This window comes from Mesoplodon bidens (genome assembly GCF_964165515.1).
Source record: "Mesoplodon bidens genome assembly, chromosome: 17".
NCBI lineage: Eukaryota > Metazoa > Chordata > Mammalia > Artiodactyla > Ziphiidae > Mesoplodon > Mesoplodon bidens.
This window is the reverse complement of record NC_138174.1, coordinates 47157723-47171707: the sequence shown is the minus strand read 5'-3', so window position 1 is coordinate 47171707 and position 13985 is coordinate 47157723. Positions and strand designations below refer to the sequence as shown.

Here is a 13985-nt window from a genome sequence, read left to right as displayed (position 1 = left end):
AAAATGCTCATGTGCTCAACTCAGAGAACTACTTTCAGAACAAATATTATCATTAGGATACTTGGTAAATCCCCAAATGCTGTAAAAATGTGTGATGTTGTATTATGTATAGTTCACAAAATTTAATGTTTATTGTGGTCTGTAGCTTAATTGCATCAAAAAAAATACAAATTATATAATTAAGGCCCTAGTTACTTGGTTAAGAAATATCCACACACTTGATGTAAAGGGGAGTTTATTTTTCTTTTGTTTTTATCATCAGCTTCTCTTATTCATTTGACAAACCTTTATTTTATCTTCTAAAGTTTGCTGGGCAATGGGCTGTATATTGGATAATAGATGGTAATAGAACTAGGTTAGCAGGTACAGCTTCTTCTGGTGGGAATATAAATTGATGTAGTCTGTATAAAAAGCAATTTGGGGGCTCCCCTGGTGGTGCAGTGGTTGGGAGTTCGCCTGCCGATGCAGGGGACACAGGTTTGTGTCCCGGTCCAGCAAGATCCCACATGCCGCGGAGTGGCTAGGCCTGTGAGCCATGGCCGCTAAGCCTGCGCGTCCGGAGCCTGTGCTCCGCAATGGGAGAGGCCACAACAGTGAGAGGCCCACATACTGCAAAAAAAAAAAAAAGCAATTTGAGTAATATATTTTGAAAGAGTGAAAAAAGTTCATATTATTATGATCCAGTAATTATACTTATATAACTATATTCTAAGGCAATTAAGGCAATTAAAGGTGCAGACAGGGCAGCTAAGTACAGTGGTGTAGGATATGGATGCTTGGCTGAGGGGTGAGTTGTGGAAATCTACACTAGGCTTCCCTGGCCAGGCCCCACCTCCTGATTAGAGTCTGTCTGTGTCTTCCCAGAGAGGGCATCCTTTCTAGTTGTCCAAAGGCATCCTCCAGGCTAGCAGAGGTCTTTGTGTCCAAGATTTACGTAGAAGGATGTGTGTTATCAGTAATAGTAAAAAATCATAAACTAGTAGACAAAAATGAGGGAGTAAATAATACTGTATCCCTACAATGGAGTATTATGAATTTAGGGAGAAGCATTAATAAGTGGAATGTCATGTAAAAATTCTCATGGTTTATTAAAGTGTAAAAAAAAATTATAGAACCAGAATGTAGGATTGAAACCAGTTTTGAAGTACCTGGTACATTCTGCTGAGAAGTGGGAACTGATGGATTGAGATATATTTTGAAGAATAGAAAGGACAAGACATATTTTGATAAGAACATGTTTTAGATGACTTTTTAGTTCTTTCAAGGGGTACCCTATTATGGTTTCATAATGTAAAGTAGAAGAATTATCCTCTGAACTTCAAGAGAATATTTCACCACTGTCATATTAAAATATTGTATTTATGTTCCATTGCTTCTTAGTGGCATTTCTAGTAGTGGTGAAAGCTGTACTATGTATTAGGGGATGTATTTTGAGTCATAAGAGACATATCTATATCAATATAGACATAGAGGGAGAGATGGAAGGAGGGACGGAGGGAGGGAGGAAGAGTCATTGACTTGACTGATCAATTGATTGGGTTAAAACTGGAATAAAATGAAAGACCGCTTCATCTTACAGGCCAAGCCCATGGAACATGTACATTCTGGTACATTTCATTTAAGGCTTTATGAGTGAGTGAACTCTTTTTTCTGTTCAGATGTATGGAAACACATACAAAGGAGACCTGGCTGGATACTGCCTGTGTAGACATTGGCACAGAATGGGTGCTGCTAAGAACTCCAAGGCGTGTCCCCTCTTGAGTGTAATTCCAAATGAAAAAAAAAAAAAAAAAGTCAACTGTGCCTAATAAGCTGGCTTAACTGAATGCCAAAGAAAATTTGCCTCATGAAATGGAAATTCTGAAGCAAGTTACATAATACTGAGAGAGAATAAATAGGAGGACTTTTAAGATCTCTCCAAATGGGGCAAATGGTGTATTGTAATCAGAACTCTCCAATCCAGCAATATTTAACTCTATTTGGTGAGATCCAAATGGTGTTGGGGATTTGGAAGCTTTTAGAAATCACATAAATATTTACTTGGTATTTGTTTAATTTTTAAGGAGTGACATATCTTAGATCAGTTTTTAAAAAGTTACTTGGGTATTGGGTAACATGGAGCCACCCAAAAGTATTCATGTTAGTTGCTCTGCACATTTGTATCAACTATAAAGAGGGAAAACAGCATTTCTTTAACAATCTCTTAGTTGCTAAGAATAATAGAGCCAACTGCTCCAGCCAGAACATTTGTGACTTCTCTTTATTTTTTATTTTTTATTTTTTTTTGCCGTACGTGGGCCTCTCACTGTTGTGGCCTCTCCCATTGCGGAGCACAGGCTCCAGACGCGCAGGCTTATTGGCCATGGCTCACGGGCCCAGCCGCTCCGCGGCATGTGGGATCTTCCCGGACCGGGGCACGAACCCGCGTCCCCTCCATTGGCAGGTGGACTCTCAACCACTGCGCCATCAGGGCAGCCCTGTGACTTCTCTTTCTTATATTAAATTTCCTTCTAAAGCAGTTTCTGCCATTTTCTCCCCAGCCTTCTCTCCCTGTTGCATGCCTTTCTTTTTCTCTCCTCCTTCCCTTATCTTTATACAGATTTTCATATCTTGTGCCCAGGATCTGTCATAGTGTCATAGCTGGAGTTTCTGCCTCTGTTTCTTCATTTCTCCATTTTGCCCTTCACATGGCTGCTAAAGAGGAAGCAAAAACCAAAACTGTTCATCAGCTATTATTTTTATTGTGTCACTCCACTAATCAAGAGCTTCCAAAATTGCAGAATTAAGGTTTTCTTTTTCTTTCCTCCAGTGGAAGAATGTTACCAACATGTGGAGCTTTTTTCTCATTTTTTAAAATTGAAGTATAGTTGATGTACAATATTACATAAGTTACAGGTGTAGAATATAGTGATGCACAATTTTTAAAGGTTACAATCCATTTATAGTTATAACATATTGGCTATTTTCCCTGCGTTCTACAACATATCCTTGTAGCTTATTGTATACATAATAGTTTGTACCTCTTACTCCCCTACTTCCTACGTTGCCTCTCCCTACTTCCCTCTCCCTACTGGTAACCGCTAGTTTGTTCTCTTTATCTGCGAGTCTGCTTCTTTTTTCTTATCTTCACTAGATTGTTGTATCATTTAGATTCCACATGTAAGTGATATCATACAGTCTTTCTCTGTGTGATTTATTTCACTTAGCATAATAGCCTCCAAGTCCATCCATGTTGTTACAAATGACAAAATTCCATTCTTTATGGCTGAGTAGTATTCCATTGTATATGTATACCACATCTTCTTTATCCATTCATCTGTTGTTGGACACTTAGGTTGCTTCCACATCTTAGCAATTGTAAATAATGCTGCTATGAACATTGGGGTTCATGTATCTTTTTGAATTAGTGTTTTTCTTTTTTTTTAGATATATATCCAGGAGTGGAATTACTGGGTCATATGGTAGTTCTATTTTTAGTTTTTTGGGGAACCTCCATGCTGTTTTCCACAGTGGCTGCACCAATTTACATTCCCACCAACAGTGTATGAGGGTTCCCTTTTCTCCACATCCTTGCCAACATTTGTTATTTGTGTTCTTTTTGATGATAGTCATTCTGACAGGCGTGAGGTGATATTTCATTGTGGTTTTGATTTGCATTTCCCTGGTGATTAGCGATGTTGAGCATCTTTTTATGTGCCTGTTGGCCATCTGCATGTCCTCTTAGGAAAAATGTCTAATCAGATCTTCTGCCCATTTTTTAATTGGGTTATTTTTTGATGTTGAGTTGTATGAGCTGTTTATATATTTTGGATATTAACCCCTTATTGGTTCTAATTATTTGTTTTTTGTGTGTGTGCTTTTCTTGCAGGATCAATGTGACTGTGGAAACAAATGGATGAATGAATATCCATATGAAGAGGAAAACAATAAAGGTTGGTTAGTCAAACTGTATAATTGCATTGGCAGTCCTATTTTGAACATTAATTTTGGGCAGTTATTCTCATTAGAACACTTCTTTGTCTGACTGTGAGACAGAAGTCAATGGTTAGAGACATTCATCTATCTATAAAGTGTAATTTTTGTTTTAAACCCTTAAATATAAAAAAAATTATAAAGAGGCAACCCTTCTTTGTGCAAGTCTAGCTGTCGTCAGTTTCCGGAACTGAAGCTGGTTTAAGAATCAACTTTCAGATGATAATTAAAAAATGGAAAACCACTTGATACAACTGATCACTGGGACAAAAAAAAAAAGCCAGATTTTGTTTAATATATATCAATTCCTACCACAAACATAATCCTAATCCTAGTGCTCTATGGCATATGATTGCTGTCAATGCTATCCTCTTTGCACCTGCAGTCTTGGCTTTCATCAAGGGCACAGGATGATTATGAAAGGCTTTTAACTTTGGTTTTTCACAGACAAATACTGGTGTAAATTAGAGGGTAAAAAAATCCTGGGAATTTCAACAGTAATCAAGTGCTGGCTATCACTTTGTAGTATTTATTTGAACTTTTTGTGTACTTCATACTGGTCATAATATAAACATCATAAATTAATACTAAGAAAATGACAATATGTTAAACCATTTCTATTTCATAAAGTCTAATACAGAGGCATGTGCCTCATAACTCTTTATATAGCTGCACAACACATACAGTTTCATATTTTCCTTCCCCCATTGCTCCTGCTACCTTCAAATAAATGTACATCATGTCTTTTTCTGCCAGCCCACCTTCACAGATACTTACAAATGATTTTCCAGATTATATCTTTCACTTGAAATTGCCTTCTTCCAATTCAGCATCCATTCATGATAAAAAATCTTAACAAGTTGGGCCTAGAAGGAACATATCTCAATATAATAAAGGCCATATGTGACAAGCCCACAGCTAATATACTCAATGGTGGAAGTACAAAAGCTTTTCCTCTAAGATCAAGAACAAGAGAAGAGTGTCCACTCTCACCACTTCTATTCAACATAGTACTGGAAGTCCTAGCTAGAGCAATCATGTAAGAAAAAGAAAAGTTATCAGAATTGCAGAGGAAGATGTAAAATTGTCTTTATTTGCAGATGGCATGATTTTATATATAGAAAATTTTAAAGACTCAACCAAAAAAACTGATAGATATGATTAATGAATTCAGTAAAGTTGCAAGATACAAAATCAACATAACAAAAATCAGTAGCGTTTCTATATGCTAACAACAAAGTTTCTGAAAAAGGAATAAATTGATTCAATTTACAGTAGCATTAAACACAGTAAAATCCTTAGGAATAAATTTAAGGAGATGAAAAGGAATAAATTTTAGGAGATCTCTATGCTGAAAACTGCAGGACATTGATGAAAGAAATTGAAGAAAACACAAATAAATGGAGAGGTACCTCATGTTCATGGATTGGAAGAATTAATATTGTTAAAATGTTAATATGACTGAAAGCCATCTATAGATTCAGTGCAATCCATATCAAGATTCCAATTATGTATTTTACAGAAGTAGGAAAAAACATTTCTAAAATTTATATGGAACCACAAACGACCTTGAATAGCCAAAGAAATCCTGAGAAACAAAAAATGGGAGATGTCGCATCACACTTTCTGCTTTCAAGCTATACTATAAAGTTATAGTCATCAAAACAGTATGGTACTGGTAGAAAAAAAAAAACCCAACAAATAGACCAATGGAACAGAATCGAGAGCCCAGAAATAAACCCAAACATATGTGGTCAACTAATATTTGACAAGGGAGCCAATAATACTCAATGGAGAAAAGGCAGTCTCTTCAATAAATTGTACTGGGATAACTGGATATACATGTATGAAAGAATGAAATTGGACCCATATCTTACACCACTTGCAAAACTTATGTCAACATAGATTAAAGACTTAAATGTAAGACCTGATACCATGAAACTACTACAAGAAAGTACAGGAACAAAGCTTCTTGACATAGGTCTTGGTAATGATGTTTCGGATATGAAACCTAAAGTATAAGCAACAAAATAAAAAATAAGTGGGACTACATCAAGCTAAAAAGTTTCTTCACAGCAAAGGACACCATCAACAAAATGAAAAGACAACCTACAGAATGGGAAAAAAATATTTGCAAACTGTGTATCTGATAAGGGGTTAATATCCCCAAATAGAAGGTGCCCGTACTACTCAATAGCAAAACCCCCCAAATAACTGAATAAAATAATGGTCCTAAGTCTGAATAGACAAGGCCAGGAACATAAAAAGATGCTCAATATCACTAGTCATCAGAGAAATGACATATCACCTCATGCTTTTTAGAATGGCCACAATTAAAAAGATAAGAGATAATGCTGACATGGATGTGGAGAAAAGGGAATCCTTGTGCACTGGATTGTGGGATTGTAAATTGGTACAGCCACTATGGAAAACATTATGGAAGATCCTCAAAAAATTAAAAACAGAACTACCATATGATCCAGCAGTTCCACTTCTGGCAGTATATCCAAAGGTAATGAAAACACTAACTTGAAGAGATACCTGTACCCACATGATCATTGCAGCATTATTTATAGTAGCCAAGACATGGAAACAACCTGTCTGTCAACAGATGAAAAGATAAATAAGATGTGATATATATACACAGTGGAGTATTATTCAGTCATAAAAAATGAGGAACTCCTACCGTTTGTGACAACGTGGATGGACCTTGAAGGCACTATACTAAGTGAAATAAAGACAAAGGCAAATACTGTATGATTTTACATGTATGGGGCATCTTAAAAAAAAAAAAAGCCTTCCTTTTTTCCTTGATAAAATTTATCCTTTGTAGTATTTGTTTCTGGAAAGTTTTTGGCCCTCTAGAGGGAGTTTTGGTTCAGCGATGATATAAGGTAGATTTCTAGGTAATGTTCTTTTTTATGATCTCAGTATTACCTATATGGGTGCATTTACTTTGTGAGAATTAATTGTACTGTGTACTTATTTGTATATGGATTAATGGTGTGCTAGTAAACTGGCTCTAGGGCATGGGGTGGGGAGGCCTGATCTGTAATATTTGTCAATTCCCATGGTGTAAATATTCCCACTATGGCTGGTTTCAATGGTTTAACAAAGAGCTTGCAAGATTCCTTAAAATTTCACAATTGGCTCTCATGAGCTGGAGATGAGCTAGCTCCAGCAAACCACTGATAATTTCATGTATAATGTAACGTTAAACAATTTTCTATACTCCTTAAGACAAATAGGGCAAGTGTAGTAAATTCAAATTTTCCTGACTCATCGCTGCGTAAACATGGAAACCTTCACTCATTATCATGCAGAAAGTACTTATCCCTTGTCTTATGTATGATGTTGATCTTATATTTATGTTTTTCTTCATTTGTAATTAAATTTTTATGTTTGAATGGATCAGTGTCAGCTTTGTAAGTTTATACATTTTGACAGTGTCATTGCTCTGTAACTAATTTTATGACAACTGAAGATTATCGCAAAGAGAATCTTTGTGTTAATACTTACACTGAGGGTAGACTGAAAATATTATCTTGATTAAGTGTAATATATTATGTGTGATTCATTCTAAATGATCATGCCTCATAGCTCATAATTCATGAGTTCAGAAGTCTTTATAGAGGAAGGAGCAGTGAGTATTTCACTTAATGTGTTTGTCCCAATGAATTATGTTTTTCTTCTTACTGTTCCTTATATTTCTCAATCTGTGTTTTCAGTTATAGATGCCTTAGAACAAAGAGTACATTGATGCTTGTTTTTAAACCTGCTTGAATCAGGTGTTGTTAGTTTTAATAAGGTCTGATTCAGAGAGAAAATTGCAGTTTGGAAATGTATCTTTTCTATATTTCACATATATTCCCAAGGTCAGTTTTAAGATGACGTTTTTAAAATGTCAGCAGTGGATGCAACATTGCCACTGTCTACATAATTGAAAAGGGATTTGAATATGGCTCTTAAAACTATTTTGTACATTTCCAGTTTGCCAGCGGTGATAAAATCTTGCCAAGAGCCACAGAATATCATGCTATGCCTTCCTGCTTCTGTTCTAATATTTAAACAGCCTAAATAGCATTTGTAAAATTTCTTTTGTGACCATATCAATAGTCTTATTTTCAGGTGCTGTCTTCATCTCCTCTTTCAACCAGTCAGTCAATCAATTAATCAATAATATATAAATATATTTATATCAAAATATATGTGTGTGTATGTATTCACATTAAGTTCTTTACTCAGTTTTTAAGTTCTTTCTTTTACTCCATTTCATTGCACTTGAATTTGTCACTTTACCGTTTGCCATTAGATAACATTAAATAAATTCTAAAAAGATTCCAGTTATCCATTATTTTCTATTCACATACATCAGCCTAAAACGTTGTCTGTGTGCTCTTTAACATATTTTAGCAGTTGCTCTCATCGTGAATGTTTGTGGACCTGACTCCACAAACCTGGCTTTGCTCCATTGTTTTCCAGCCATTTCAGTATGCTTCCTAAGTGCTCTCAACAGCTGGTTTAGAGCAGGTGTCCAAAACATATGCATGCATATACATTAGTCCAGCTTATCAGAGTTCATGTTCAAACTTTTGCTCTGTGACTACCTCTGATGAACAGCTGCTTAAACCATTCAGCGTTAACAGTGGGTAAGTTTTCGTTTTTTGGATTTGGAAAGCAAGAGGACAATAGCAGGCCTTTCTGGGAAAGCTTTAATTCCCTACAGAGAAAAAGCTTGCTTCATAGCGATGGGCATATATAGGGTGGTTACTTTAAATTTCTTTTCCATGAAGTTTCAATGCTCTTTCTTCACACAAGGTAGAAAGACTGTAATAGCAACAGTCCAGCCTTTCCTCCATTTTGAGCTAAGTAGGCATAGTTGTTGAGAAAGCCCCAGTTGATGTAAGTGAAATATATTGTCAGCGCTAGGCCACTGTACATTTATGTAGAGTAGCTGCCTGGGCAGTAAACATGGAATCACAAAAAGTCAAGTCTTCGCTCTGCAATTCTCTGCCTGTATGATCTTGGACAAGTGACTTCTTTCTGAATTTTAATTTTCTCAAGTGCCAAGTGGAACTAATAACACCTGTCCTACCTATTTCAAGAGTTGTTATGGGGTGAAAGAAAATATGACATATTTATGAAAGTAATTCAGAGCTGTAGAGTTCTAAAAGTATGGGTCGTGCTTGCTACTATTATTTATACAGCATAAGACAGAGATTCATGACTTTGTTGTATGACGTCACATCACAAAGTCAAGTATTTTCAGAATTGGAAGTGCCCACAAAGGTCACTGATTCTAATCTGTGCTTGGTACATGGCTGTCTTTCCATAAGATTTGGTTGGTTACTTTAGCGCTATATCTTGAGTACTCCTTGGAATTTCCTACTGCATGTGGCGGTTCATCCTGTTTCCAGGCATATCTAGTTATATTAAAAGTTATTCCTTTTATTGAGCCTAATCAGTAGATTTGATAATGATCCAAACTAGTAGGTGTATAGCATATTTATTAAAATATAGTCCTGCATGAGGTCATTCTTCGGTCAAGTCCCATCACCCTTGGGTGTCTGATTTCTTAGACCTGGGATATGAGAACAAAATGATATACAGGGATTTGAGAAAGATTATGCAGTTATTGAAGTAGAATAATGGCTTTATTCTTTGAAAAGATGATGTATTGCTCATTTTAAAACATTAATGCATGCAAAGTCCCATCACCTCCCTGTCTCACACCTATCAGCATTTGGTGAGCATTATTTGCAGCATCTCTGTGTACATATATACAAGTAAAGAGGGATGGTTTTACAAAAATAGGATCATATTTATACTTTGTATTTCTAATATAGAGTTATTTTTGTTTGCTTCTGATGTAATGGAAGAAATAGAAGCTGAGTTTAAACCAAAGGAATTTATTATTTTCAAGTTAACGTCCTTTCACCAAAGTGATGGTATCATTTGAGAGTTAAGAGAAAAAGAAAATAAAAAACTTTGAGTTCTGATAATTCTGTGGGTTTTTTTAATGACTGAATTTAACTTCAAACAACATCTTTTGACTTGTTGCTATGAAAGATGGGTAAATTAATGACATTTCTAACTCTTTTCCCTCTTCTTGTTTTACTATCTTCTTAAAACTTAGGTTACTAACATTTATTTTCTGATTGTTCACTGTAATTATCAAAGCCAATTAGTATTCTTATTTTTCTCAGAAATATGGAAACACTTACTTTACTGTCATCTGGTATTTGGTGTCACTGTGAAGGCTGAAGCAAACTGGTCTTTGCACTTGTTCTTGTCTTGCTTTTTGTTCAGATGTCCATGGACTATTTTTAGTAAGCTAGAAGTTCAGTAACTTCATCAATTTTGCTTCTTGGTTTTTATCATTCTGTGTCAGTTTTTCTTGGATCCTGCCATTCAACTCTGAGAAGTAGACTCTGTTTTTATGTCTTCAGATTTAAATATTATATTTAAGGTGTCTTTTCTATTTGTTCTCTTGTTTAGTAACCCTGAAGATAGGTATAATGTTTCTCCTTGGTTTTTTGTATCTGTGGTCTTCACCTTTAACGTTTTTATTTCACTTAACTGTGCTTTCCCATTCAACATTTCTTCTTACTATCTTTTCAGTCAAATTCTTTGTTACTTTTTAGTTCCTGGAGTTAATTATCATCTCTGTAGTATTTCATAACTCTGTCTACTTACTTTCATCTGTTTCACATATCCTGTATTTTATCATTTGAGCCCTGTACTTTCCTGAATATTATTTTCTTTTAAAGCAAGACCCTTTTGTTTGAACTATTATTATTTTTGAGTCTGTGAAGTGGTGCTATTTATCCAAATTCTTCATCTGTTTCCTTGGGTAATTCTTCCTGTGGTGTTTGTTCTTCACTGGCCTCTTGCTTACCTTTCTCTCTGGCTTTTAATATTTGCTGCTTTCATGCACAGTTCCCTTGTGGCCTCTCTCTGGTTTTTACCCATCTTTGAATGGGGCCGGTAGTTTCCAGTATGGCAGGTAGTATTGTGGACAGGGGCACCAACAGTTTTGGGCATGTGCTAGATGAGTCCAAATCTTTGTCTTGCGTTTCTTATTTCAGATACTCTAAATAAGGGTGTTACTTCCAGAGTCCTTCCTCAATTGCCCTTGTACAGCAGAGCCTCTGGAGACAAAGGCTCTGTACTTCTGGCACTTCAGTGACCCCCTGGATGATGGAGCTAGACTCTAGAAAATGCTGCATCTGTGTGTTTGCTCTCTAAGCACCACCTTCTCTGCTTTCACTGGATAGGCCTTTCATCGCTGTGATTTTCACTTTTAGGAAATTGCTCCAGGTCTGAGGAGGTATGTATCCGCTCCCCGAGGACTCTGAGATTTCACAGTCTTTGATGAGTATGTTTTGATTGGCAGTCTGAGTTTCTGACTGTTTTTACTTTCACTTAAGATGGAGTTTTTCTGTTTTGTTTTTTTTTTTCTAAATTGGCTTTAAAAGTTGTCAGTGAGTTTTAAAGGAAGGGTATAAAAATGCCTTAACATCACCATTTTTAATAGGTAGTATTTTAGGTACATATAAGGGACCCATGGAGACTGCTGAACTTGCTGACGTGTTTAAGAGCTTGGCTCTATGTGCAGGCCTCCTGGCCTTCAATCCCAGCTCTGCCAGGGCTTCACCTGCTTCTGTAGCTCATTGTCACACCAGTGCTATGTGGATGATGATGATGATGATGGTAATGTCTCGTCCATACAGTTGTCATGAAAGTTAAGTGAGTTAAATGCTGAAGCGTTCACATATTGTCTGGTAGTTACTAAGTGCTCGTTGAGATGGCCATTTCATTATTTTAAGTCATGTTAATTATGTCCATTTGGCTTTAGGAAAATTTGCTGTTCAGGCCAGTAATTGTATCTATATTGTTTCCTTGGACTGAGGGTACTGCTGGAACATACCTGCATACCAGGGTGTACCGGGTCTCTGACTTAATATGTCAGCTTCCAGTTGCAGGATCTGACTGGGGACTTGTAAGTTGTTGCTCTGTATTGATAAGAAATAGATACCTCTGGCTTTCTCTTGGAGGAAATAAAATCCTTGCACTCACTGGAGATACTCTAGTGGTTTGTACACATGCTATTCATTTCCCTCACAGAATGTTGACAGCTTATTTTGTATTAGGCAGGGTTCTCCAGAGAAACAGAACTAATAGGATATATATATATGCATACACACATATATATGTGTGTGTATATATACATATATATATATAATATATGTAATTTATTGTAAAAGTTGGCTCATGTGATTATGGAGACTGAGAAGTCTCATGATCTGCCATCTGTAAGCTGGAGACCTGGGAAATCCAGTGGTGTAGTTCCAGTCCAAGTCCAAAGGCCTGAGAACCAGGGGAGCCGGTGGTGTGAATCCAAGTCCAGGAGAAGTCCAGTGTCCCAGCTTTAGCAGGTAAGAAAGGACTCATCCTCCCTTTCTCCACTTTTTGTTCTATTCAGACCCTCAACAGATTTGACGATGGCCACCCACACTGGGGAGGGCCATCTGCTTTCCTGAGTCCACTGATTCAAATGCCAATCTCATCTAGAAACACCCTCCCAGGCACACTCAGAAATAATGTTTAATGTGGGCACCCTGTGGCCCAGTCAAGTTGATACATTCAATTAATCATGACACCTATGCTGTAGTCTGATTGAATCTAGTAATCATATACTTAGAGTATGTTATTTGTTAGACACAGGCCTCCAAAGCCAAATTATATTTAGACCCTGTTTTCAAGGCTTCATCATCTCACGGACAGGCAAATGAGTTACTACTATTTGATATGATTAGTGCTACAATATATGTAATGAAACCTAGGGAGCTGGTGATGTCTTCACTTGTGAAGTGACCTTTGACCTGGGCCTTGAATGATGGTGTCACATTTTCTGGAAGAAATAGGAGTTAAAGTCACATTTTTTTTGTTCAAAAAAAAATTCTAAGTAAACACAAAAGTATATTTTCTTTCTCTTGGGCACAAAAGTGCCCTGCAAATTTTCCTTTTGGAGTTAAGGACAAATGTAATATTCAGTGATACCATTAAATATTTCAGCTAAAATCTGTTGAGGCTCGTTTATGTGTCCAAATGATTTTCTGTTTGCTTCCTCCTCTGTCTCTCTCCCCTTTTATGTGTGTCTCTCTCTCTGTCTCACATGCTCTGGTGTACTTTTGTGTTCTCTCTCTCTCTCTCTCATTTTCATTCTCTGGCCCTTTGATTATAGTGGATCTTCAGCTAAGCTTTATGTCATCCTATTTAGAGTACATTACCAAAGTAGTTTATATAATGTGCTTTACTAGAAGTTTTCAGGAGTGATCATAAAAATGATATGAGCATCTTTTAAACATAACCATTTTAGTTAACCGGTTTTGATTTAATGAGAACATCAGAGTATTAAAGCAACGTAGTGATTGATGATTAAAAGCATTTGTTGAAATATAATATCTATCTGGTTAATTTTGTTATTATCAACATCTGTGCATTAAAAAAAAATAATGTAACCTCTTTCCCCTCTCTCCAGTTGATGTTAGCTGAGAATTAATCTCTTACTGTTCTCCAAAGAGACTTTTGTTTAATAAAATCATGAATAATTATTGACTCAACAATGAGTATGATTCTTTATCTTATAGTTTAGTCCTTAGTATACCTTAAGGCCTAATGGAAGTAAGACTCACAAATATTCCAATTTAAGAATCAGTTGGTTATTCATATTCAACATGCTTTTCTTCCTGGAGCTAGGGTTGGCTCAGAGGAACAGAACCATGGGAGTGGTAGAGAATGTGGAATTTAGTATCAGGATTTGACCTCATCCGATTTTAGGAGCTAGTTAGGCAAGTTCGGTGTGGTTGTTGCTTCTGTATTTTGGGTGCTAGGCCTGAAGTCAGCAGGGCACGCAGTCAGGAAGAGAGGGTGACAGGAGGTGCTGGAGAGCAGGGATGAACGGAAGCCGTGAGGGTGAGCTGAGTCCACACAGACGCCTCACTGCTCAC

The 13985-nt window shown here is 36.5% G+C and overlaps 1 protein-coding gene across 2 annotated transcripts in view; it reads left to right on the top strand.

The window, feature by feature from the left end:
* KLF12 (KLF transcription factor 12) overlaps positions 1-13985 on the top strand; it is a 452957-nt gene that overhangs the window by 138196 nt on the left and 300776 nt on the right. For both annotated transcript variants that reach the window (XM_081214998.1, XM_081214999.1), the window contains exon 2: positions 3869-3932. In XM_081214998.1, the coding sequence (XP_081071124.1) occupies positions 3900-3932 (33 nt within the window). In that variant the 5' untranslated portion in view covers positions 3869-3899. The remainder of the gene's footprint in view (positions 1-3868; positions 3933-13985) is intronic.